The sequence below is a fragment of the Rattus norvegicus genome, chromosome 15 (assembly GCF_036323735.1).
Source record: "Rattus norvegicus strain BN/NHsdMcwi chromosome 15, GRCr8, whole genome shotgun sequence".
NCBI classification, from domain to species: domain Eukaryota; kingdom Metazoa; phylum Chordata; class Mammalia; order Rodentia; family Muridae; genus Rattus; species Rattus norvegicus.
This window is the reverse complement of record NC_086033.1, coordinates 80,935,616-80,960,532: the sequence shown is the minus strand read 5'-3', so window position 1 is coordinate 80,960,532 and position 24,917 is coordinate 80,935,616. Positions and strand designations below refer to the sequence as shown.

General features: G+C 36.5%; 1 protein-coding gene across 3 annotated transcripts in view; it reads left to right on the top strand.

Annotated features, from left to right (window-relative positions):
* Dach1 (dachshund family transcription factor 1) overlaps nucleotides 1-24,470 on the top strand; it is a 381,684-nt gene extending 357,214 nt beyond the window's left edge. For all 3 annotated transcript variants that reach the window (XM_039093964.2, NM_001427593.1, XM_063274321.1), the window contains one exon: nucleotides 21,731-24,470. In XM_039093964.2, the coding sequence (XP_038949892.1) occupies nucleotides 21,731-21,768 (38 nt within the window). In that variant the 3' untranslated portion in view covers nucleotides 21,769-24,470. The remainder of the gene's footprint in view (nucleotides 1-21,730) is intronic.
* Nucleotides 24,471-24,917: the final 447 nt, after the last annotated feature.

Sequence of the window (24,917 nt, the reverse complement as noted above, 5' to 3'; positions counted from 1 at the left end):
GGTATTCTGTACTTTTTAGCTAATATCCACTTGTCAATGAGTACACACCATGCATGTCCTTTCGGGACTGGATTACCTCACTCAAGATGATACTTTTCTAGTTCCATCCATTTGAGTGGAAAATTCATAACGTCCTTGTTTTTAATAGCTGAATAGTATTCCACTGTGTAAATGAACCACATTTTCTTTACTCATTTTTCAATTGAGGGACTTCTGGGTTGCTTCCAGTTTCTGGCTATTATGAATCAGGCTGCTATGTTCTGAGTAATTTGAGACAATGTTGTGGTTTACGATGTTTTCCTAATAAGTTTTAATGTACAGATCTTTGGGACAGGCTACAGATTATGTACTTTGGCTGGTCTAGAACTCTCTAAGAAGGGTTGGCTGGTCTCAAGTTATCAAGACCTCTACCTACTCTGCTTCTGGAGTGTTGGAATTCAAGGTGTGCTCTAATTTACAATTTTTGAGTTGTTTTATTTGTTGTTGTTACTGTTGCTACTGTTCTTTATTTTCTCACCATTGAATTGTTTGATCTCCTAATATTTTTGAATATGAACCTCTGCACTGATGTATGCATTGTAAATATATTCTCCCAAACTTCCCTTGTATTGTGGAATCCTATTGTTCTGATGCCATCCGGTTTGTCTCTGTTTTGTTGCCTGTTCCTTTAGGATTCAGTTTCGAAAGACCTTGTTCATGTTTGTATTTTTGGTTATTTTTTTATTGTTTTTATTGTTTTGCAGTCTCTTGTTTTCTGTTTAAATATTCCATTGATTTTAAGGTATATTTGGAAGGAGAAACGAGATAAAGTCTCAATTTAGTTCTTTTTGAGCACCATGGACTGTAGAAAACTACTCCATTTACAATTTCTTGTTCTTTTGTTGAAACATTGATTGAAATGCTTCAGTTGACTTATGGATGCTCTTGTTGGTTCCACATACTGTGTGTGTCTTTACCTTTTATTCTTCTGTTATTGTTGTTCTGATAAAATCACGCTACTTTGACTTACCAAGGCTGGGTCATGGAGTTCCATATCCATCACTATGATCCAGGATCATTTGCTCATAATTGGTTTAGCTTTTCATTGATCTTCATTATTCAATAAGTGTTTTAGACTATTGCTTTAATTTTATTTTATAACGTAGTTTTCTCACTCTGTACTATACTACTATCTAGAAGTCTATATATATTCACATGATTGAGATTATTATACACAAATTACAAATGAATCTCATAAATGAAAGCTCTAAATATTCTAAAATTATAATTCTTAAGACATAATGAAATTATGGACTCACTGTTCTCACATTTCCTGGCAACATGTTTGATACGTGGCCTGCATTCCTAGGGCTCCTGCAAACACTGCCACTGTGTAGAATGGAAAAAAGCAGACGAACTCGTCCCTTCACAGTGTGAGCGCACAGCCACCATTGTACTACTCAGAGAGTCAGCCCTGAGCTCGTTAGGAGAATGAAGCTTTTAAAAATTCCTCCTCAGAAAAGTATGATATTCATCTTATGAACATCCTCTTGAATTTTCATAATTTGTGCTTCCAAATTTAATTACAGTAAAAATGCTCCAATAAAAGCAAGCCATAACTCACATAAAGAACTTAGGTAAACATCACCAAGTCTTTCTTGAGTCCAATTTACTTCATAAAATTTAAATACATCTAACATCTAGAGTCTAAAAACACCCATAAAATATACAATATTTTTTTAAAATATAGAAGCATTAATAATGCGAATAAAATTGATACTAGCTAAAGTTTGATTCAGCTATAAATCTCGATATTTTTAGGAGTGCCATGAAAATTAAGTAATATATTATTTACATAAATGTAGGAAATATGTTATTAGATTTTTATCATATGAATTGTGGATAACTTAAAATTATCAAAATATGCTTGTATCATTTATTATATCTATATTTAAAGGCTAATATACTAAATAAAGCATATGTATGTATATATTCATATTTTTCCATTAGAACTCATTTTCAGCTTTCTTGATTATAAGAACTCTCTTGTGTATATTATTGCCAGCAATATCTGGAAACTAAAATTTATAGAGAAAACTTAAACTGTAGAAGTTTTGGTTTTGTGAGAGATATGCCACTGTAGCATTTTCTTCTCAAAGAATAAATCTTTTGAACCATGCTTCTGAATAGATTTTGTGCATTCAGAACACGAATGAGTTGAGTCGTTTTACAGATGTGATTGGCAGTCACATAACATCTGTAAGTTCATGTCTGAGAAGCTGGATGCACTACCAACATAATTTGTATGACTTTTGAGAAGACCACACAGATGACTATTGTGCCATATCCTCATTAGGGTTACTATTGCTATGACGAAACAGCACGAACCAAAGAAAGTTGGAAAGAAAAGGATTTGTTTTGTTTGCACTTCCACATCATTGACCATCATCCAAGGAAGTCCCAAGTTTAAGAGGGCAGGAATCTGGAGCTGCTTCAGGCTTTACTTGCTGGCTTACTCTTTATGGTTTGCCCAGCCTTCTTTCTTATAGAACCCAAGACCTTTGATGGGAAGTGGTACCAGGAGCAATGGGCAGATCTTATGGAGGCATTTCATCCATTAAGGTTTGCTCTTAAATGACTCTAACTTATGTCAAGTAGATGTAAAACCTAGCACATCATTGCTTCTAAGAGTGGTATTAGATGGTTTCTAAAATACGTATCAAAGTAAAATTCTAGTCCCTTTTGTTTTACTTAAATCTGAAACGGTATATTAAATCTGAAGCAGCATTATATAGGAGAGTAAAGATAAAGAAATGAAAATTGTAATTAATTCAACATAAAGTAATGAAGAAACAGGGAATACACATTTGAAATTGACTTCGAAACTCATTTATAAGGCTAGGACATGAAAATCAAAAAGCAGTGCTTAGTAGTTTGCCCTTTGTAGCTTGGGAAACAGATATAATGAATGAGCTTCGCTAGGTTAAAGTGATATAACGATAACATGCAGATTGTGTTGTCCAGTTAGCATCTTGCAATAGTATGGGGCTGGAATTTGATTGTGTGGTCCAGTGAAGAAGCAGGATTTCAGCATCACTGAAGGTAGGAGGCTTTTCCTTGAAAACAGATTCTTTCTGCCAAATCTGGATGATTTCAAGCCATGCCTTAAACCACCATCCCATCAAAGAAAAGGCCATGTAGTAAGACAATCTTAAGAGTACTATTTAAATCTAAGGAGTCATACATTTTTCAACATTCCACACCACCCTTGTTTGTAACAAATGATTTAACCATTCTGAAAACATGGTACAAACTATTTTGTCATGGCACTTAAGAAGGGTGGAATGAATTTTGCCCGTAAAACTGAAGGTAATAAAGGCAAGACCAGAATTTTTACACTGTTGGTTTATGCATATAAAAGTAGAATATTAGATGATAAAAATACATAGTCATATGTTAGATAAATTCATATTTGGCTTATTTATTTTGCAAGTGTTGATTCTGCAGACTTGAGCTATGACAAGCTGTCAATTCAACTCTTGCATTAAGAGACATGTATTTTTCATGATATTGTTTATATGGCAATATCTTGGAATATCAGTCCTTTCAAGTAATTCAAGTACATTGAATAGAGTCATAAACAAAAGCAGCAGTAATTTATTCTTATTGTGAGCTTTTCCATCGGATGCATAGATATTCTTTGTGATATTTGAACAAAGTAATGCATTTTTATTTTGATGAAAGGAAAGTAAAAATTATACTCATTCTTTAAACTTGGTAAGAGAAATAACAGTGTTCTGAGTTATCGAAACAAATTGTACATTTTACCAAGAGTAGCAGTGTTATGCAGTGTTTAGACTTCTTAGTATACAAAGCAGTGAGTAATAGACTCAACAAATGTCATCTTAGGGTTCTGCCACATTGTAAGTTTTCAAATAAGCCCGGATTACTTTAAAAAAAAAGTCAAAACTAGACCTGTAAACAGTAAACAGTGCATGATAAAATCTTGAAACTTTTGCAAGGCAATAATATATTTTGGGAAAAGATACAACGCAGAGCAAGATCTATCAAAGAGTTGCCTCATAATATTTTGATAATTATACAAATATTTTACTGAAATGGAGAAATAGATGCATCTCATTAAAATAAAGGTTTGCTATTGAAAATTTTAACGTAAAAATGTTCATTTTTATTAAATATCTTGTTAAAAGTCTGTGAGGATTTGTAAGTGATCTCTGAAAGATTGTGATAGAGTGTCTATGGCAGGAAATTAAACATTAATTTTGGAGTAGTTTTGGCATAATGGGAATGGCTTCCTTCAGTTCACAGGCCTCCTCTCCCCTCAACTTCATTCAAGACATATCGATTAGATCATTGACATGCGTTAATTTCATGCATATCACAATTAGTAGTGATGAAAAAATGAGACAATGTCAACAGTAACCACAACCACAGATTGTAAATTTTAATGGAAATGCGGGCCTATGCTACTGTGACCCAGGGCAGAATTTCAGAGTGGGCATGAAGTAAACATATATTAGTATTTACATATATATATATATATATATATGTGTGTGTGTGTACACACATATATATACATATATACATATATATATACATATATACACATACATATACATTTATTTTTGGGAGCTTTGAATGTTTCATTGTAAACTTCTCTATTGCTTAAGCCTATAAAAGTATTTGGCAATCTAGTGGCATTTAATAAGTGCTGAAAACAAACTGGAACTTAATTAGATTAAAAGTCTAAAGTGCTCTGTTGTTCCCTGAATTTCTTCATTCCTAGAGACAGACACAATTTATAAAATGCTGAATTGTCCATTAGCAATGCATATTTCTGTGATAGCACATTTGTCCTTTTTTCCGTTGCTCTTCACTCTAGGAAGCATTTAGTGTCTTACATTTGTTATTATTTATAGCCAGTTTGTTTATATTTCCATGATTTATTTGTAAAACATGTAGTCTATTCCATTAGATAAAACACACTACGATAAACATTTTAAAACTGCAAGACACCAGATTTCACCAGACTCAATCCTAGCTTTCTGCCCTGAATTCAGCCTTTTGAGAGACACTTAGTAGTGTGTCCTGTTTCTTATTGAATTTGGTGTCCTTCAAATGTTTTAATGGACATCCTTTCTGCTTTTTTCTTGATTGCTCATTATTCACTAGTACTTATAGTTTGCATACACTTAATTGATGTCAGCATTGTCATTTGAGGTAAGGTGAGATTTTAAAGAAGCTTTGTGAAGTCAGATTCACTTATGGCTATAAGCAACTTAATACAAAAATATTTTCTCTATATGGGCACTCACTTATTTTTCTCACAACCCATTTGTACTCAGAAAATATAGAAGGGAATTTTAGAAAAGGATGCCATGCAACATCTTGAGACAGTGCAAAGTGTTCTGACACACATACTACAGTCTTGAGAAACTTTAGTCTAGTAATTAAACTATTTTTTTCTGGGGGGTTGTTGTTGTTCTGTTTTTATTTCCAAGAAATAATGGAAAACCATTATCATGAGATAATATTATTAGCCTTTACATAAAAACTACTTTTATTCTGAAGATATCAAGTCACCCTAAGATAATGCAAGTCAAGTCAATTTTACTCAGTAAACCAATGGCCTGTTTATTCATAAATAAGTGAGTCTGTGCATGCATGGGTGTACGGTAAAAGCAAATCTTTAGAAAGTGTAAATATAAACATGTTTTGACTTGGAATAATTTGATATTATCAACCCTTGGAAATTTTAATGTAGTTTTGTTTGTGGTAACCAGGGAAATACTCCTTTGTGAGGCATACAATTTGGCCCCACTGGCCTCTCATGGGAATTCCAACACGGGGTTTGGGTTGATGACTTTGCTTGCTTTGGAGCTGAGCTTTCATTCTCTTCTGTGTTTCTGAGCAAAGTAAACTTAGGTAAACTGAGGACACTGTGACTTATAGGAAGAGATTCTTCCTGTAATTGTTGTTATTTATTTTTTTTGTAAGAGAGGACAAATAGACAACAACAAAATTCTTTAAAGCCTTATGCCCTAAAGACTTGGTGCCCTCATGGTTTCTATGTGCAACAATTGGAGAATGCTTATCGAGATCTCTAATTTTCAGTCTTCCGGAGACTACAGAAAAGTGGTAGGCTATACTCCATCTTCCGCAGCCTATGCCGAGGCTCCTCTGCAAAGCTGAGAAGGGACTATATGTGGGTTTCACGGCCAAGAGTACTAGAAGGGTGGGCCTCTGTTCTTTGCTAGGCATTAGCTAGGTGCTTGGTTGATTCTTCCACATGAGATTAATCTGCAGGGAAGTTCACTACATGACAACGTAGCGTCATCAGTTTGCACAAATGGAAATATCTACAGGCACACTGCATAAACCATGTGGAAGTCATAGTCGTTATAGACCAGTTCTGGAAAGTGACCTCCAATCGCTTATTGTATATTCTCATCAATACAAATACCTGATTAGGCACTGCCTACTCTTTAGAAGACGTGGTCACATAACAGTTTGAAGTAGCAGACTGGGGCATTGCTCTCTCCTGCATAGGATGCCCATAACAAGGCTGTACAGAAAATAAAATATAAAGTTACCTGATGGGAGTGCAATTGAACATTTAATGGACTCAGAAACATATCGAACATTGCACCAGATGTCCCAGTCAGTTACTGACATTAATCTTATCCTTGACTAGTACATTTTACATCATGAAATTTACTTTCTAGACATTGCATTCAGTTCAAACACCATTGGTTCTTGTGGGCTTCATACACACACACACACACACACGCACACACACACACTTATATATACATGTAATTATATATATATATATATATAATTTAGATCAACAGATTTTTTTTGCCAGTTTGCTCGCATTCTATTATAACTTCACATCTTTGAACTGAACCCTCTTCATAAATCTGAAAGTAGAGTGCAGAAAGGACCACCTTATTTAAATAGTGCATTTATAGGATGCTATTGTTCTCACACACATACTGTCTAAACAATGCTTGATGGTTACATTAGGCAACATATGAGGGAAAGCTGTTCCCCACAGTAATGTCATTTCTGTCAAAATTTTATGTATTAGAGAAATCTTTCACTAAAGGTTGCTTATCACTCTTGAAGCTTAGCCCTAGACCAGCATTTCAGTTGAGCTCTATGTAAATCTGTTAAGAAGCCTTTGGGGGCTTGGAACTCCATTCACTCACAATTACCTCCTTAAACAAATATAACCTTTATGAAAATTACCCAATTAGACATGTATAGAAAAATAGAAAGTGCTAAACATTTGAAATGATGATTTGTTTCCTTTTTACAAGCAGGAGAAAATCACAAGGCTCTGACAGGAGCTGCCCTTCTAATTACCACCTTTGGTTATGCCCCCACCCAGAAAGAACACATGAATGTATTCTGAAAACACAATGTATTCACAGGAATTTGCCTGTCTTTCACAGTTCTGGGAGGACAAAAAGACTTGATTTGAAAAGTCCCTGCTTTCCTGCTCCGAGTTATCCTATTTTAGAAAACAAGGAACCACATTCCTTATATGTTTTGCTTTAGCTGAACGGGGTCCATCCATCACTCTGCTTCACATGGGCCCAAAATGATATTTCTCTGCCATCCTCACATCTTCTGTTTCTGGAAAAGGAACGAAAGAAAAGATGGTAATAAGAGATTCTGTTGTGTTTTGCTTTGCTAGAGGTGGGAGGTCTCACCTCCAATCGAGAGAAGGTAACCTATGTGAGTAATACTGCATTCCGACTTGCTGGTACATTAACCGTCCTGATGGGTTCTAGTTTCTGACTAATGAATGCTTAATTAGAATGTTCACAAACACACAAACACTTTATCAGAGCTGACCTATCAGCACTGTGCCTTTAATTTATTTATAGAAGAAACAAAACTTTAAATAGCTGGGGTTTTTTTGTCTGTTTTCTTTTTCATTCGTTTTATTTAATGTTTTTTAACACTCCGGATTATTATTTCCCTCCAGGTCTACTTTCTGACTGTTCCACATTCCATCCTCTTCCCCACCGCCCTATCTCCGCAAGATGACCCCAGCCCCCCATATTCCCCTCACCAGACCTCTAAACTCCCTGGGGCCTCCAGTCTCTTGAGGGTGAGGTGCACCTTCTCTAACTGAACCCGGCAGCCCTCTTCTGTATATGTGTTGGGGGCCTCATACCAACTGGTGTATGCTGCATGGTTGGTGGTCCAGTGTCTGAGAGATCTCAGGGGTGCAGGTTAATTGAGACTACAGGACCATCCTCCTCCTTCTCAGATTCTTCCAGCTTTTCCCTAATTCAACCACAGGGGCCACCAGTTTCTGTCCATTGGTTGGGTACAAATATCTGCATCTGACTTTTTCAGTTGCTTGTTGAGTCTTTTGGAGGGCAGTCATGATAGATCTCTTTTTGTTTACTGCTCCAAAGCCTCAGTATTATCCTCAGGCCCTTGAGCTGGATCCCATTTTGGGTCTGTCATTGAACCTTCTTTTCCGCAGTCTCTTCTCCATTTCTATCCCTGCAGTTCTTTGAGACAGGAACAATTATGGGTCAGAATATTTGACTGTGGGATGGCAACCCCATCCCTCACTTGATGCCTTATTTTCCTGCTGGAGGAGGGCTTTACAAATTCATTCTCCCCACTGTAGGACATCGCATCTAAGGTTCCTCCCTTTGATTCCTGAGAGTCTCTCATCTCTGGTACATTCTGGAGGATCCCCCCAACCTCCTGCCTCCTGAGGTTGCCTGTTTCCATTCTTTCTGCTTGTGCTCAGGGCTTCAGTCCTTTTCCCCCACCCAACACCGTATCATGTTCTCCATTCCCCAGTTTCCTTTCCCTCCCAGGTACCTCTGGGTCTCCTTTTCCTCCCAGGTACCCCTTTCCCACTTGTGACTGCTTTCTTCTCCCTCCCAAGTGTGCCTGAGGTGTCCTCACTTGGGCACTTCAGCTTGCTGAACTTTTGAGTTCTATGGACTGTATCTTGGGGAGTCTGTACTTTTTCTTTGACTAATACAGACCTATTAGTATATACCATGCATATCCTTTTGGGTCTGAGTTACCTCACTCAGGATATTTTCTAGTTCCAACCATTTCCCTGCAAAACTCAGGATGTCCTCATAGTAGCTGAGTATTATTCCATTGTGTGAATGCACCAGATTTTCTGTATCCATTCTCCTTTTGTGGGATATCTGGGTTGTTTCCAGCTTCTGACTATCACAAATAAGGCCGCTATGAACATGTCCTCTGTGGCATGGTGGGACATCTTTTGGGTATATTCCCAAGAGTGGTATTGCTGGGTCTTTAGGTAGGTCTATTTCTAATTATCTGAGGAACATCCAAATTAATTCCCAGAGTGGTTGTACCAGTTTGCAATCTCACCAGCAATAGAGGAGTGTTCCTCCTTCTCCACATCCTCACCAACATGTATTGTCACCTGAGGTTTTGATCTCAGCCATTCTGATTGGTGTAAGGTAGAATCTCAGTGTCATTTTGATTTGCATTTCCCTGATCACTAAGGACTTTGAACATTTCTTAAAGTGCTTCTCTGCCATTAGATATTCCTCTGTTGTGAATTCTCTGTTTATTTCTATACCCCATTTTTTTGCTTAGGTTGTCTGTTGTTTTTGGTGGTTAGCTTCTTGAATTCTTTGTATATTTTGGATATTAGCCCTCTATCGAATGTGGGGTTAGTAAAGTTTTTTTTCTAATCTGTAGGTTGCTGATTTGTCTTATTGACTATATCCTCTGCCTTACAGAAGCTTTCCAGTTTCATGAGGTCCCATTTATCAATTCTTGATCTTAGAACATGAGCCACTGGAGATCTGTTTAGGAAATTTCCCTCTGTGCCAATGAGTTCAAGGCTCTTTCACACGTTCTCTTCTATTAGATTCAGTATACCTGGTTTTATGTTGAGGCCCTTGTTCCACTTCGACTTGAGCTTTGTTCAAATATGGTTCTAATTTCATTTTTCTACATACAGACAGCCAGTTAGACTAGCACCATTTAATGAAGATGCATTTATTCCCTTGTGTATTTTTGGCTTCTTTGTCAAAGATCAAGTGTGTGTAAGTGTGTGGTATTATTTTGGGTCTTTCATTTATTCCATTGAACAATGTGTCTGTCTCTGTACCAATACCATGCACATTTTATCACTATGGCTCTGTAGTAGAGCTTGAGGTCAGGGATGCTGATTCCACAGCAATTATTTTATTAAGAATTGTTTTCACTATTCTGGGTTTTTTGCATTTCAAGATGAATTTGAGAATTGCTCTTTCCGTGCTTTGAAGAATTGTGTTTGGATGTTGACAGGGATTGCACTGAATCTGTAGATTATCTTTGGTAAGATGGCCATTTTTACTATGCTAATTCTGCTAATCCATGAGCATGGGGTATCTCCCCCTATTTGAAATAGACATTTTAAAGGTATTTAAATATTTGTTTCAAGCATAATAAACCAGAGATTTTTAACAACAGATATACAAAAGCATATGTAGTTCTTAGTATTGAAGTAGTCATCAAGCTAAGCAGATATCATAACTTCACAGGAATAAGTTTACCATTACATGGTTATCAAACGGTAGACCAGACTCCAACATAAGTCGATGCCCTAACACCTCAACAAGGTTTCTTTAAATAGCTCTATTAAGAGAATCACTAACCACTCGTTTTTCTATACAATACTTGAATAGGATTTCTAAAACATATTATTGTTAAGCAGATAAAATATTTAACATGGAGATACTGTCCGTATAATAAGTGAAACAATGTATATGGTTGTAGAGAAATCACATCTTCGCCTAATTACTAATTAATATTCGATATTGTGTGTATCAGATTAATATTGTAATTCTATGGTGAAGTAATATAGTCTTGAAATTCCATTTCGAACATAAATAGTAAAAATTTGGCAGGATGCATGTGTTTAACCTATTTAAAACGTTATTCAGTGGAAGCCTTGTGCAGTATATATATGTATGAAACATTGTCTGGCTTCCTAACAATGTTTTCTGTGTCAGCTAAAATTAAAATGGGAAGCTTCTTTTATAAATCTAAACTTGCAAAGGAAGGTTGAAGTTTCATAGACATTGCCACATATAAACTACCAAGGTCGGGGCATGATTAATATTTTGAATATGTGTGCTTTATCATTTTTCTCACTCTGATAATGTTAAGATATTCAAGAGTAAGATATATCTATAGTTCTTTGCTTGCTAAACTTGTCCCTCCTGTTTTCAGGGAGCATTTCTCACCAGTAGTCAAGTGCAGTCTATTGTTCCATTTGTAACTATTACAACAACGCCACATTTTTATTTTGTCTGCCACCCAAACTATTCCCTTGCCATCTGCCTCAATCATGTTCTTTACTGCATTTCATTTTTACATTGAGGAATCTAAACAAAGATCACTTCTTTAATATATTAAAAGTCATTATATCTCTTCAGTCTTTTTAATCCTGAACAGTTTCTTAGCTTTAAAATATGAAAATGTGTAGTTGTGAATAACATGGTCTCTTCTTTTACTACAATGTTGCTTATTTTGAATTTGATGATTCTTTATTATTAGTCTTAAAATTTGATTTCTTTGCCAGTAAAGTGACCCATGTGAAATTGTGTTCTTTCAGGGTATTACCTACACAGGCATACAAGGTTGGTCTTTATTTTGTGTTAAAGGTTGGCTCTCATATTTTTATTGAGAACATTTTAGGTGATAGGCAATGCCTGATGTAATAGAAATATACAAGATCTTAATGAATTTTATCTGCTCTAATGAATTTCCAACCAGACTTTCATTAATTTTAAGCATTGAATTAGTTGATGGAGTGAAGATGTCTGATAGTAAAAATTATTCAAACCTTTGATAGTAGTTATAAAATTATTTAAGTTCTAATGAAATTACATATCGACTTGAAACATGGTATATGTGTGCACAGGCTAGCCATTGATGTTAAGACAATTCTCACAGAACTTTCTTTAAATAGTAAAATATCAAGTGTAGAATTGCACATTTATTCCTGTACATATGTATAGATTGTGAAAAAATTGTCATAGTCATCATCATCATCGTTGTCATCATCATCACCACCATGGTAATATGATTTTAGGGAAACTATAATCACATAGAACTACAGAGAAAGATTATTCTCTATTTTGTATAATGCTTTTAATGTTTAATAAACTAGAATTATCTTTACTTTGAAAATGAATTTCTGTTTGCCCAAAGAGAGTGTCAGCGTGCCTAACAGTGAGCTTGGTCTCTAAGGCAAGATCAATTGTAAGCAGAATCGTCATACCTGGACTTGGCTTGATGATTTTGGAGGGTGTGTTGCCCTAGACTGAACCTGAGAAAAGAATTTCAGATCCTCTGTGTCTAATAATCTTCATTAACATGCCTTCTTTACACATTTTCCCACTCACATTTTGTTGCTGATGTATCTGTTTAGTTTTCCATATAGGATGATGTCAATACCAGATCTTCTTGGTCCAAGAGGATCCTTAGGTCTAGATCCACCCACTTCAGAGAATTAAACTGTCAGTGTTTTTTTTCCGGAGCTGGGGACTGAACCCATGGCCTTGCACTTACTAGGCAAGCGCTCTACCGCTGAGCTAAATACCCAACCCCAAACTGTCAGTGTTTTGATATCTGCTTGCTACTTAGGCTTATCTTGAGTCTCTTTATAGAAACGACAGTCTCTTCTTCACTGTGTGTCTAAAGATATTTTCTCATCAGCCTATTAACTACAGCTTTTGGCCTTCTGTAAACTAGCCTGCATGTTCTTTCATACATTTTCTTCCTAAAAAGTACATGAATACTTTCTTCAATGGTAATTTGCATTCTTATGCTACATGTGAGAGTCTGAAGGTAGCTGGATGGTAAAGTGTGCTAGAAAGACTTTTTCATGTGAAAGATGAACAGTAAATAAACTCCCAAGATCTTGGCTTCTTAAATAATAAATAATAAAATACATTATTTACATGCTAGCTTAGTAATAAATTTAATTTATTTTGATTTCAACTATGTGTACACTGTGTACCACATTAGTCTGTCAGATAATATGTTAACTACTTCTACTAGTATATTGAGATTACACAAGCATAGTGAGCTATCTATGGGCTTTAGTCTATACCTGTTTGCTAGACTAGTCCCATTTGGTCTTGTGAAAAGCATACAAGCAAGCATTTGTTCTGCTCAAATGTGATCCAGTTCTCTGGGCTTCTGATTCCTTAGATATAAGTTTTAATTTAAAAAAATTTAAAATGGTTGCAACATTGTTCAGTTTTTACTTTTTAATTATACTGGGACATAACCTCAGCTATATTAGTATTCAAACATCTGGAAATCACTTGCACTCTTGCTATCTGCATTTCATGAGAAGAAATTATGTTTACTCAGGATCCTCCTATAAACTGGCTTGTGCTGAACATCAGTCTCTCTTAAAATATTTCTCATGTTCAATGTAGACTTTGTGTCTCTGCTTCTTTGCTTTAGCGGTAGCAGAATGTTCTTACTCTAAATATAAAATTATAAAAAAGCAAGAAACAATATTTTCTTTAATTAGCCTCTTCCTTTGGGGGTTTAGAAGAGAGGTTATGGCTTGACAAAGATCCTTCCCATCTGTTCCTGTTTGTTTGCTTTTATTTTGACTTCCTTTCGTTGTCTTATCAAATATCACATGAATCATTAACATTTGTTTTCATCGCTTGTTTTGGTTTCCTTTGCTTCACGTGATTAAGACATTATGTTGAAACAAGATTCAGGCTAACATATTTTATATTAACCTCATATTCTTTAGGTAAATATTAAACTTTCTAGATATATGATTTCATGTGTTTGCTTTCTTCTGTGTTAATATTTTCTTCTACTCCAGGATAGTAAAGAGCATGTGTGCATACAACTGTTTTGTTACAGCTGCAATCTTTGTCAGATTACATGTGTCTGATATAGGTTTTGAGTACATAGATGCAATTTTTAATAAAGCTACTTCATCATAAGACATACAGTTTTCAAGGCCTTTATGCAGAAGGTAGGTAGGTAAGAAATCCTTGTAGATGTTGGTTGGGGATCTCTATTTAAACCTAAAACGTCCTCTCCTATGTTTTATGATACTTTTTTATAATTCTCTTCTTGTACTAATATTCATTCCAAAGGCAAATGACATTCTCTTAAGACCTAATAAAACAATTTGAGATTGTTGTCATTTACATGTTATCTTTAAAAAAAGGATTTATTCATTTCATGTATATGAGTATATAAGCTGTAGTTGTCTTTAGACTCACCAGAAGAAGGCATTGTATCCCATTGCAGATGGTCTTGAGCCACCATATGGTTGCTGGGAATTGAACTTAGGACCTCTGGGAGATCAGTCAGTGCTTTTAATCTCCGAGCCATCTCTCTAGCTCAATACATGTTATCTTTTGTGATGAAATTATGTTAAACTATGTGATTAAGAGAATGATACATTACTACATTTATAAAACTTATTTCATTAAATAGTAATGTTTTATATCATTAGAGATTATAGGCCCAAAACTAAACTTACTTTTCAAGCACAAAACAACAGATCTCCTTTTGCTCACACCTTATTCATAAAAACTAATCTTATATAAAATACATGTTTTGTTAGGGTTTCATTGCTGTGAAGAGATACCATGACCGAGGAAACTCTTATAAGGACAATGTTTAATTGGTGCTGGCTTACAGGTTCAGAGGTTCAATCCAGTATCATCAAGATGGGAATGTGGCAGCATCCAGGCAGGCATAGTGAGGAAGGAACTGAGAGGTCTACATCTTCATCTGAAGGCCATTAGGAGAAGACTGACTTCCAGGTAGCTAGAATGAGGGTCTTAGAGCCCATTCCCACAGTGACACACCTACCAATAGTACCACTCCACGGGCCAAGCATATTTGAACCATGACATTCCACTCTATGGCCCTGATTGGCTTGTTCAAACTCATGATTCTATGAGGGCCACACATAGCCACTGCATAATGCCAACTACATTTAGTCCAACTTCAAAAATCCCACAGTCTGTAACAGTTTCAACAACGTTAAAAGTCTAAAGTTGAGTCTTACTTGATGTTCATCAAATCATTTAGCTGTAATCTATAAAATCAAGATCAAACGCAGATCACATACCTCCGACATCACAGAGTATATATTACCATTCCAAAATGTCATAGTGAGGAAATTCTGGACCAAAGCAAGACCAAAATCCAGCTGGATAAATTCCAAACTCTGCATCTCCTTGTCTGACGTCAAAGCGCTCTTCAGATCTCCAATTCCTTTCATCTTTGTTGACTAAAAGAAATTTCTTTCTCTTGGGCTGACCCCACTCCCTGCTAGATTTCTCAGCAGGTATGCATTGCTCTGACATCTGTAATATCTTGGGTCTCCAAGGCAACTTTAATGTTAAAGCTTTCTGTTCCAATGTCTGGGATTCACACTCGATGCTGTGGGCTTCTCAAAAGGTCTTGGTTACTTCTTGAGCTCTGCCCCCTGTAGCACTCTAGGCTCTGGCTGTTTCCACTCCGCTGCTGCTGCTGCTGTGCTTGGTGGCGATCACTTGGTACTGATAGCTCCAATACAATGGGGTCTTCGGCTGTAACTAGGCTTCACCAATAGCTTCTCATAGGCTCTCTCCCTGGTGCCAAGCCTCAAACTCTTTGCATGCAGTCCTAGTCTGTCAAGTGTACCTGAGTTTGGACCTTCATCAATGGCTTCTCACAGTACTAAATATTAGGTGCTCTCATAACCAGACTCAGGCCCCTAGAGAGGATGTAAATAAGTAGTCCATGAGGAAGTATACTATACTACTAAGAAACCTAATGAGTTTGCTAATTTATTGAAGAAGAACTTTGGAGAATATGTGTGGGAATGGATTTTAAGGGTGTGAAATAATGATGGAAAGAACACAAAACTCGGCTTAATTTATATCTGAATAAAGTTTCTGGTTTTACTATGTAAGCTTCCATAGTGAAAAAAAAAAAAAAACAGAGTCAGAAGTTGGTTTGTATGGCTGACTGGTGCTTATCAGAAATGGCCTACTGAAAAGGAGTAGAAGGTACCTGATAATCCTTGGCTAAGTGTTGATGAGGGGACTTTAAGGCTCAGGGAAATTGCAATGCTAGAGTGGGTACACTGTGCAAAACCTAATCCTCCACAATGAGAAGGCTAGGAAGACATGCTCTTCCTAAATCCTGTAACATGCAAAATGGTGAGGGGGCACCGGCATATTTGAAGAGTTTTTCCTTGTGCCAGACATTAAGGTTGGAGAGGCTGCAGCTCAAATAAATAAATTAAATGTAATGGTTTTGAGTGGGTCCCGAGGTAGCAGGGGCCAGGTGCCAGTATTAAATCACCAGAGGCAAGGTGATCATAGTTATTACAATAGGCAGAGCAAACAGACAATGTTCACAATGACTTAATCCATCATGGTAAGCATAAGTGAGGTGAATTTTAAAATGGCATAACTTGTATGGACCTTTGGTACTGGCTAATCAGTGATGGTGTTTCTAGGCATGAAATAGATAGGAAGGTTGCATTGGATCAAGGCAAAAGGCAATTTTAGCCAGTGAATCAATCTCCAGCCTTGAGCCCATTTGCAGACTCAGGACGCATTAAATGAAATGGTGGCCAGGTTAATCCTTAAATGAAGTGGTGGCCAGGTTCGCCTGAGGAAGGACCATGGTAAGGACTTGAGTGAAGTCCTAGGTTTGAGCCTTAACATCATGTAAATAGACAGGGGCATGTGACACATCCTGTAATGTCAGCACTCAGAGAGTAAGCAGGTGCATCATAAATTTGTGGTCATCCTCAACTAAAAATAAGTTTGAGACCAACTGGGCCAGATGAGACACTGCCTCTAAGATAAACAAACAGAAGAAAACTGGCTTCTAGGCAGCAAGGAGCAGGGTCTCAAGGCCTCCACAATAACACACTTCCTCCAACAAGGACATGCATCCTAATTGTGACACTGACTGGGGCAAGCATATTCAAACCACCACAATCCACAAACTTAATATTGTCTGTTTTTATGATTTTTAACATTAGTATCAAACTCTGAGGCCATGCTAGATTTCGTGTTAGATTGTTCGAACATTTGCCTAGCATTTCAAGACCGTGAGTGCAATTTTCAGAACAAAAAAAAAAAGCAAGACCTTAATCAAGTTCATTTTTACAAAGATATTTAAAATATTTCTTCATTTTGTTACGTGTAGATTTAAATCTGCATAATAAGAAGCAGCATACGAAAATACACACCTGTGATAAACTATTCAGTGATCAAGATACTTTCTTGTATACCAAATTCTGGCTGCCACTATCAAATCAGAATGAACTTGGAAACTATTAGGAATTTGTAATTTAAATAGTTTCGCTCAACCCGTACTCCCAAATGCTTTTAATTAGAGCAGACTTTTTAATTAAGTACTCCCATGCACAGAGTTTAGCCTGGTGATTTTCCTGTCATATCAACCTCCCATACAAAACCAAATAATCATTGTGTCACAGGAAAATCTGGGCTTGCTTTCTTGAAACTGGAATGTAAAATCTCCAGTTTGGGTTGCAAGCTACTCAGACTAAAGGGAAAACCTGGACCCTGGAGCAGAACAAAATGGATGAACTATGATCGGGGAGTGCAAGGCAGAGACTGAGTTTCTTCCAGTGTTCAATTAAGGAAAGGATACATAAAGGAATGGACACAGAATCTATATCCTAGTACTCTCAGACCATTGCCTTTCACATTTGTTGTTCTGTGATACCGTGTGAGACGCTAAGATTCCTCGTGAACTCTGATTCTTTTTTGGGTAAAACAATACAAATATCTGTATTTTTAGTTACAGGGAAGTGTAGACAACAATATTCTTATCAATTAGAATTTTGTTTTGTTCATTCAAGGTATTTTTATCATATTCACTTCATCCTAAATCCAGGTCCCCAAATTGCTCTGAAATCCGTTTTTATTTTCAAATATTTTAATAACCTAGTACTATTTGTGCTGCCCATATATATTCTCATGGGTGTGGGATTATATGCTAGAGCATAGTCCACCTACCGGGTGACCTTTAACAAAACTGCATCTCCTTTCCCCAGAAGCCATCAGCTGTCAGTAGCTTCTAGTGGGGTGAGAGGCTTGTGGTACCGTCCCCACTTCATGCTGGTTCAATCTACTGTAGATCTTGAGCCGGCACCCACAGCTGCTGTGAGTTCATGAGCTGAGTGGGACTATCATATGCAGAATATACCGATCCTCCAGTCTCACCTGCTTAATCTTCCAGAATGGTCTGGGAATCTTGTGGGAGTGGGTAGAGGGTCATATAAATGTCCCATTTTTAGCTGAGCTTCACAGGGACATATCCTGTGAAGTATTACCAGTTGTGAGTTTTGGTTTTAAATACTGGACACAGTAACCAGGAACTGTGATCAAATTCAAGAGCATCACTGTCCCATGTGTTTAGAGAGTCGAATTAGGAGGACAATTTGATGCTATGTCCATTTAGCAAAATAATAGAACTTTATCCTTGGGACCTACAAGCCATGAGTTCTTGGCTAGTTTTTCCATCATCAGGCATACCCTTCCTCCTGTGGTCCTAGCCTTAAATCCAATCAGAACACAGTTGATAAACCCAATACATTTGTGCCCTGGAAATATATCCATGTGATTCATACGTTCAATTCTTGGGAATATCTTATCACATTGGTCATGATAACTTTCATTCCTCCAGCTTCCTGCAGAGAACTTTGCGCTATTATAAAGGAAGGATCCTGATCCGTATCAACTTAATTTTGCTGTCTTGTTTCAGTAAAGTATGTACTCTCTGAAGCAATAGGGTCTTACCATGGTAATATGGCAGGCCACCCGTGACAATCACAATTGCTTGCATTGTTTAGGGGATCTCCAGGACAAATATGACCAGTAATCGGGAGGAAGTTTAAACATCTGTCAATGAGATTTTAATTTGTCAACTTCTAACTTCAGAGAGAAACATTCTCTCTCATGTAGGAAAACAGAAAATCAATCTCTTCTATATAAATGTGTGTGTGTGTGTGTGTGTGTGTGTGTGTGTGTGTGTGTGTGTGTGAAGTTCATGAAGTAGTAAATTTCCACAAGGCCTTTTCAAATCCTTCTTTGTGTTATCTCTGCACTTCACAGCCATCTCTGCTACCTTACTCTTCAATGTACCGCCACACTTAAGACTTAGCAACCTCTAATGGGTCTGGGGAAATGTTATCCCTGTGGATAAATAATCACTGTTGCTGATTTCTTTGAGATTAAAGTTTTTATTCTTTTGAATTGTGCATCTTGCAATACTTTCGGTAGAGTTTACTCAGCATCAGGAATAGAGGTTTTTCTGTGGCTGCGTTACACAGAAATACATAAACATAGTATAGATAATGGTGGCGGGATACTTGAAGGAGGTTATCTAGCCAGGGGTTATGAATAAAGCATGGTGCACCAAGCCAACCTTAGGACTGGAGAGTTTACCCTCCAGTGACTAAGAGTACTTCCCGTTCTGTAATAGGATAGACACTTGGTTCCTAGCACCTCAATCAGACATCTCATAACCTTCTGTAACTTCAAATCCAAGAGACCTGATGCCCTCTTATGGCTTCTGTGAGGCATATATATATATATATACATATATATATGTACATATATATATGTACATATATATATTCACTTACACATGCAAACACATGTAAATAAAACAGTTGATATGGGCTTGCATTTTAACATTTAGTAGTAATTTATTTAAATGTTTAAATACAAGCTTTGCAACATCCTGGTTACTGTTATCACGTACTCATTGCTTCTTCAAAAGTTTAACATTTGGGCTGGTGAGATGACTCGCTATGTAAGGGTGCTTACCTGATGATTTGGTTTCATTTCCCTTAACACACATGGTGGAAGGAGAAGACTGACTCCTGTAGTTGTCGACTGATGGCCCCACCATGTACACCCATGAAGGGTGGGGCGCGCACACAAATCCACATGTGCGCATACACACATCCACATAGCAAATATTCTAAGAAGCTTAACATGTGCTACATCAAAACATCTAAGGCAAGCACTGCGATAATCAACTGCTTCTAGCATCGGCAGGAACAGACAGATGGCTAATTTGTTTCTGTTGGAATTACTAGTTTGGAGGTTCAGAGAAGTTTTGTAGTGGATACAGATGGACAAGTGAGAGTCAGTCCACTCTAAATTACAAAATTTGAATAGGAAGGAGAAAGATAAACTGAATGGAGAACGTACTAACGTTCCAGGTTTATAAAAACATAGCTGAGTTAGTCTAGACAAAACAGAGCTTGATGTTGGTTACCATGGATGTACAGGACCGACATGTTTCATCATTGAAGTAATACTCTACTTCTACGAATCATGCTAATGGAAACCACAACAGAATTATGCAACTCGGCCAAATCGTTATTTCTATGACATAAAAAAAATGCTTTACCGTTGAAAGAAGCCTTGTACTAATTACTATCTAAACCTGCTGTGAATTGTGGGACAGCACTTCAGTGAGGTGCAGAAACACTTTCCTAGCATTCTGTTCTAGATTGTTCCTAATTCTTTCTGGATTGAGTTTAGAAACCACCCCTTTGCACACATTTAAGCTGATACGTATTTTTCAAGGTTTGCAAAGGTTACTTTTTTGATCATCCTACCCTTGCAGCTGTATGAGCTTGAATAGCCTAGTAAGAGCACCAGTGGAAGGGGAAGCCCTGGGTCCTGCTAAGACTGAACCCCCAGTGAACTAGATTGTTGGGGGGAGGGCGGCAATGGGGGGAGGATGGGGAGGGGAACACCCATAAAGGAGGGGAGTGGGAGGGGGGAGGGGGATGTTTGCCCGGAAACCGGGAAAGGGAATAACACTCAAAATGTAAATAAGAAATACTCAAGTTAATAAAAAAAAAAGAAAGAAAGAAATTCTTCATAGACATCTGAAATGTATCCCACAGAAAGGACAGGTTAGAGTGTAACATAGCCGAAAAAAATGTACTTATGGTTTGTTTATATTTTGCACTGGATAATTAATTTCTTATTTTTATTTCTGTTTCATTCATATGGTTTATACAATATGTCCAAGATTTCACTATTTTTTTTATTTCCCAAGGAATTATATTTTAACCTTCATTAATATATTTATATCCTAACTTATATTTATTCAATTCATCTCACTTCGATAAAAAAAATAACAAGTCTACTTTATTGATGGCTAAAATAACATGGGTGGCTTTCATGAAAACAGTAACACATGTGCACAATAGTTACATCACACAGCAGATTTAACAACTCTGCTAGAGAGGGAGCAGAGCCTCTGGCTTTCATGACAGAGACACACCTGAGTGCATTCTCAGAAAATTTGGTTCTGCAAGCTTGGTGGAAGTAATTGTCATTCAACAGAAAGTCACTAGCTTTGCATATCAGTAATGCACACACACATATACACATACTCTTATCTATTTTCTGAGTGGTCTGGAACTGATATCATTGTAGCAAATATATATTTATGAGAAATAAAAATTCTGTATCCTTCTTGATCCTACAAAATCACAGAATTATGAAATTAATTTTGAGAATATATGGAAACCGTCACATCCCGAGCAAATGAAAGTAAAATAAAGACCAGAGTTTCATACCAAATTTCATGTGTCCTATATCCTCATTTGCCCCTTGAATACTGTGCCACTAATTACGTTTATCATTTGTTTCAGATGGAAGGCTGTATTTGAAAACTACCGTCATGTACTGATCACTTCGTGTTGAAGAAACCCTGTCATCTACTACAGAACTCTGGAGGCCGACACTCATCGTTGGAAAGTTCAGGAGAAAAACAAAGTCCGTATAAAAGAACTTCTTTCAATTTTGTGTGTTAACGCTCTTTGTCATTTAAGTATTCCACAACAGCAGAAAAGTTTCCTCCATTGAGTTGTTTCACCTGTGGTTCACACCAGAGACTGAGAACGTTTGTAGATGTACACATATCAACCTCCTTACACTTATTAACTCTCCTGTGCTGCTGGACACTTGTGTACAGAGTTAAAGGCAGGTCTGAGGAAGACCAAGCGTTGGTTTGTTTTCTTTTCCTCCTTAATGGAATGAACCATTTTCTTTTCCTCTTCTGACAGTTCTGTAACCGAGCACATCAACTGACTTCGTAGCAGTGTTCACCCAGACTTACAGAATTGTGTCCCACAGAAACCAGCAAGAATATATGGGATGAACTCTTAAGGGGCGTAAAGGATTCTGGGGTGGGAGGGAACGAGAGAAGTAAGAGTATTCTGTTACATGCAATTTTAAACTCTACTATAATTGCAGGTTTTGTCCTGAAGACCTTTTTCATATACTTTCTGAAAGACCAACAAACAGATGTTAACGACTCAATGAAATTACATTTTGCATATCTGAAAAAGAAGCATTGAATATAAGCCAAACGGTTTCACTGATGGTCTCTTTTTCTTAAAGATAAAATATATATATAAATATATATATAAAATATAACATGTTTTCATTCCAAACTGGTAGCGGTATATAGGATTAAAAATAATAATGTTGCTTCTTTATCCAAATGGTTGGTCACATGTACAATATATAAACATAAAACTCACAGAAAGGGATTATGTATGCAGTAGTATACTAGCGTTTAGGAAATGAAAATTTTAGAAAATATGTTTTGTCACCCTGTTGGTCAGAAAGATGTCTTTCTGGTTTTAACGCATGCAGGCATGTAAATATTTGTCTGGAGTCACAGTATTAATGAATGAGATCTTATGCATCTGGTGACATCAGAACTCTGTGTCGGCCATTTTTATTTGTATATTGATCCCTGGTGAGTGCCCCAAACTGCACTTCAGAGGATGAATTGTGGCTGACCAGTAAATCAAAACACCAGAGATATTTTTATATGTTAATGTCATATTATGTTAATGTTGCTGAAAAACAAAACTTAACAAGCCCTTGGTGTATTGGTCCGAAACCATGTAGCCCTGAGTGGTGAAGGTAAAGTGTGCAGTGCTTCTCACCCTGTTCAGAGGTGGGTGGGTCTACATGTTCTTTTCACTGTCGTTTGGAAAGTTACAGTATGTGTTTTCATATCTGTGCATATAACTGGAAGTAAAGCTTCAAACAGAGCTCATCCCATGCTGAAGTTACCTTTGCGTTTATACATTGGGAGTAACCGTTCTGAAGACGTACATAAGTCACGCAGTTGCTCTACACTTTGATTTCCTGTCATTTTGAAGTTTTGTGATTATAATATTTTTATGACCATAAAAAAACAAAATAATCATTCTAAAGAAGCTAGCACCAGTGTTTAAGGATAGTTTTGATTGGGTAATTATTATTTGGTTAAGAATAAAACATGTCCTATTATGGATGTCACTGAGCTCCTATAATTTTTAGTCTTCCTTGCAGTTCTGAAACCTAACTAATTCTTGGCTGTAACTTGCTATTAACTGTTTAAGTTCATTTTTTTAATACAGCAAAGGGTTATATGTACAGTTCTTTTAGCTTGCATTAAAGGGGAGTAATATTTTAATTTAAAATATTGTTAGTAACTGCTTTGTAGAAACGGTTTGCTGAGCATAATTCTTCCATGGTCATGTTTTGTTGTTTGAGCAAAAGAGATTCTATTCTTACTTACATGTATTTTTGTTGGTTTTTCCCTACATACAGTCTTTAAATGATTACGATTCTTAAAATTGGATGGATTTTTGGAAAGGTTGGGCGTCATAATTTTTCTTTTTAACAGTCTGCTTTTTTTTTTGTTTGTTTTTTAAGACTACAACTTACGTAGGTAGGAGAGTTTGCCATTGCTCTGCTCCTGGCAAATGGGGTAAATAGTTTTAAAATATGTACGCGAAAGACCTCTGAGAATGCTTTAGTGTTTGGTTCAGCGTAAAAGGAAATTTTAGGATTGAAGACAAAAGCTGTCCACTATATGTTAAGAGACTCTTATTAACCGTTGTAAATATTGCAATTCACAAAATGTTATTGTAAGTTTGTAACTTAATTTTTCCCTCTTTTTAGTTAAACAGGTTTGTTTAGGAATTTGTGTTTTGGTGTAAGCAAGTAAAATTGTGCCCATTTTATGGTTCCCATGCTTTTGTAATCTTACAAATATTAACGTCTAGTTGTTCTATATTATAACCATATTTGCGCTCTATGCAAGCCCTCGGAACAGAACATACTCATCTTCATGTAGGACCTATGAAAATTGTCTATTTTTATCTATATATTTAAAGTTTTCTAAAAATGAAAAAAGGTTATTACGAATTTTGTTGTACAAAATCTGTACAAAAATCTGTTTTTACATCATAATGCAAGAATTGGAAATTTTTCTATGGTAGCCTAGTTATTTGAGCCTGGTTTCAATGTGAGAACCACGTTTACTGTTATTGTATTTAATTTTCTTTTTCTTTTCAACAATCTCCTAATAAAAATGTCTGAAATCGCCTTGTGACTTTATTTACCGTTTGTCTTTATTATACTTTCTGAGATGCATTACTTTGAAGGAATATTTACTTTCTAATGGGAGGCATCGAAAAACAACATAAGTCAGCTCTTTGCAATGCTCAGGGAGCTTTGCTCAATGATTTTATTTAACATGCAACCGCTTCTATCTCTAATATGAATTACTGTGGTGAAAACATCATAAAAGCACACTCTGTAGTTATTGTTTAACAAGCAGATTTTCCATATTTTGTTTCTTGCCAGCTAAGCAAACTGCCCACATATACATGATTTATTTATGTACATTTCTCAGTTTATGAAGCTGTTATTTGTACCTTTTTCCTTTATCTTCTTATATTCCCATGATTCTTATTTTACAAAGCCTTGTGGTGAATAACATAGAGCAGACATGTTGATGCAACAAAATATATAATTCGCATGTCTGTGAGA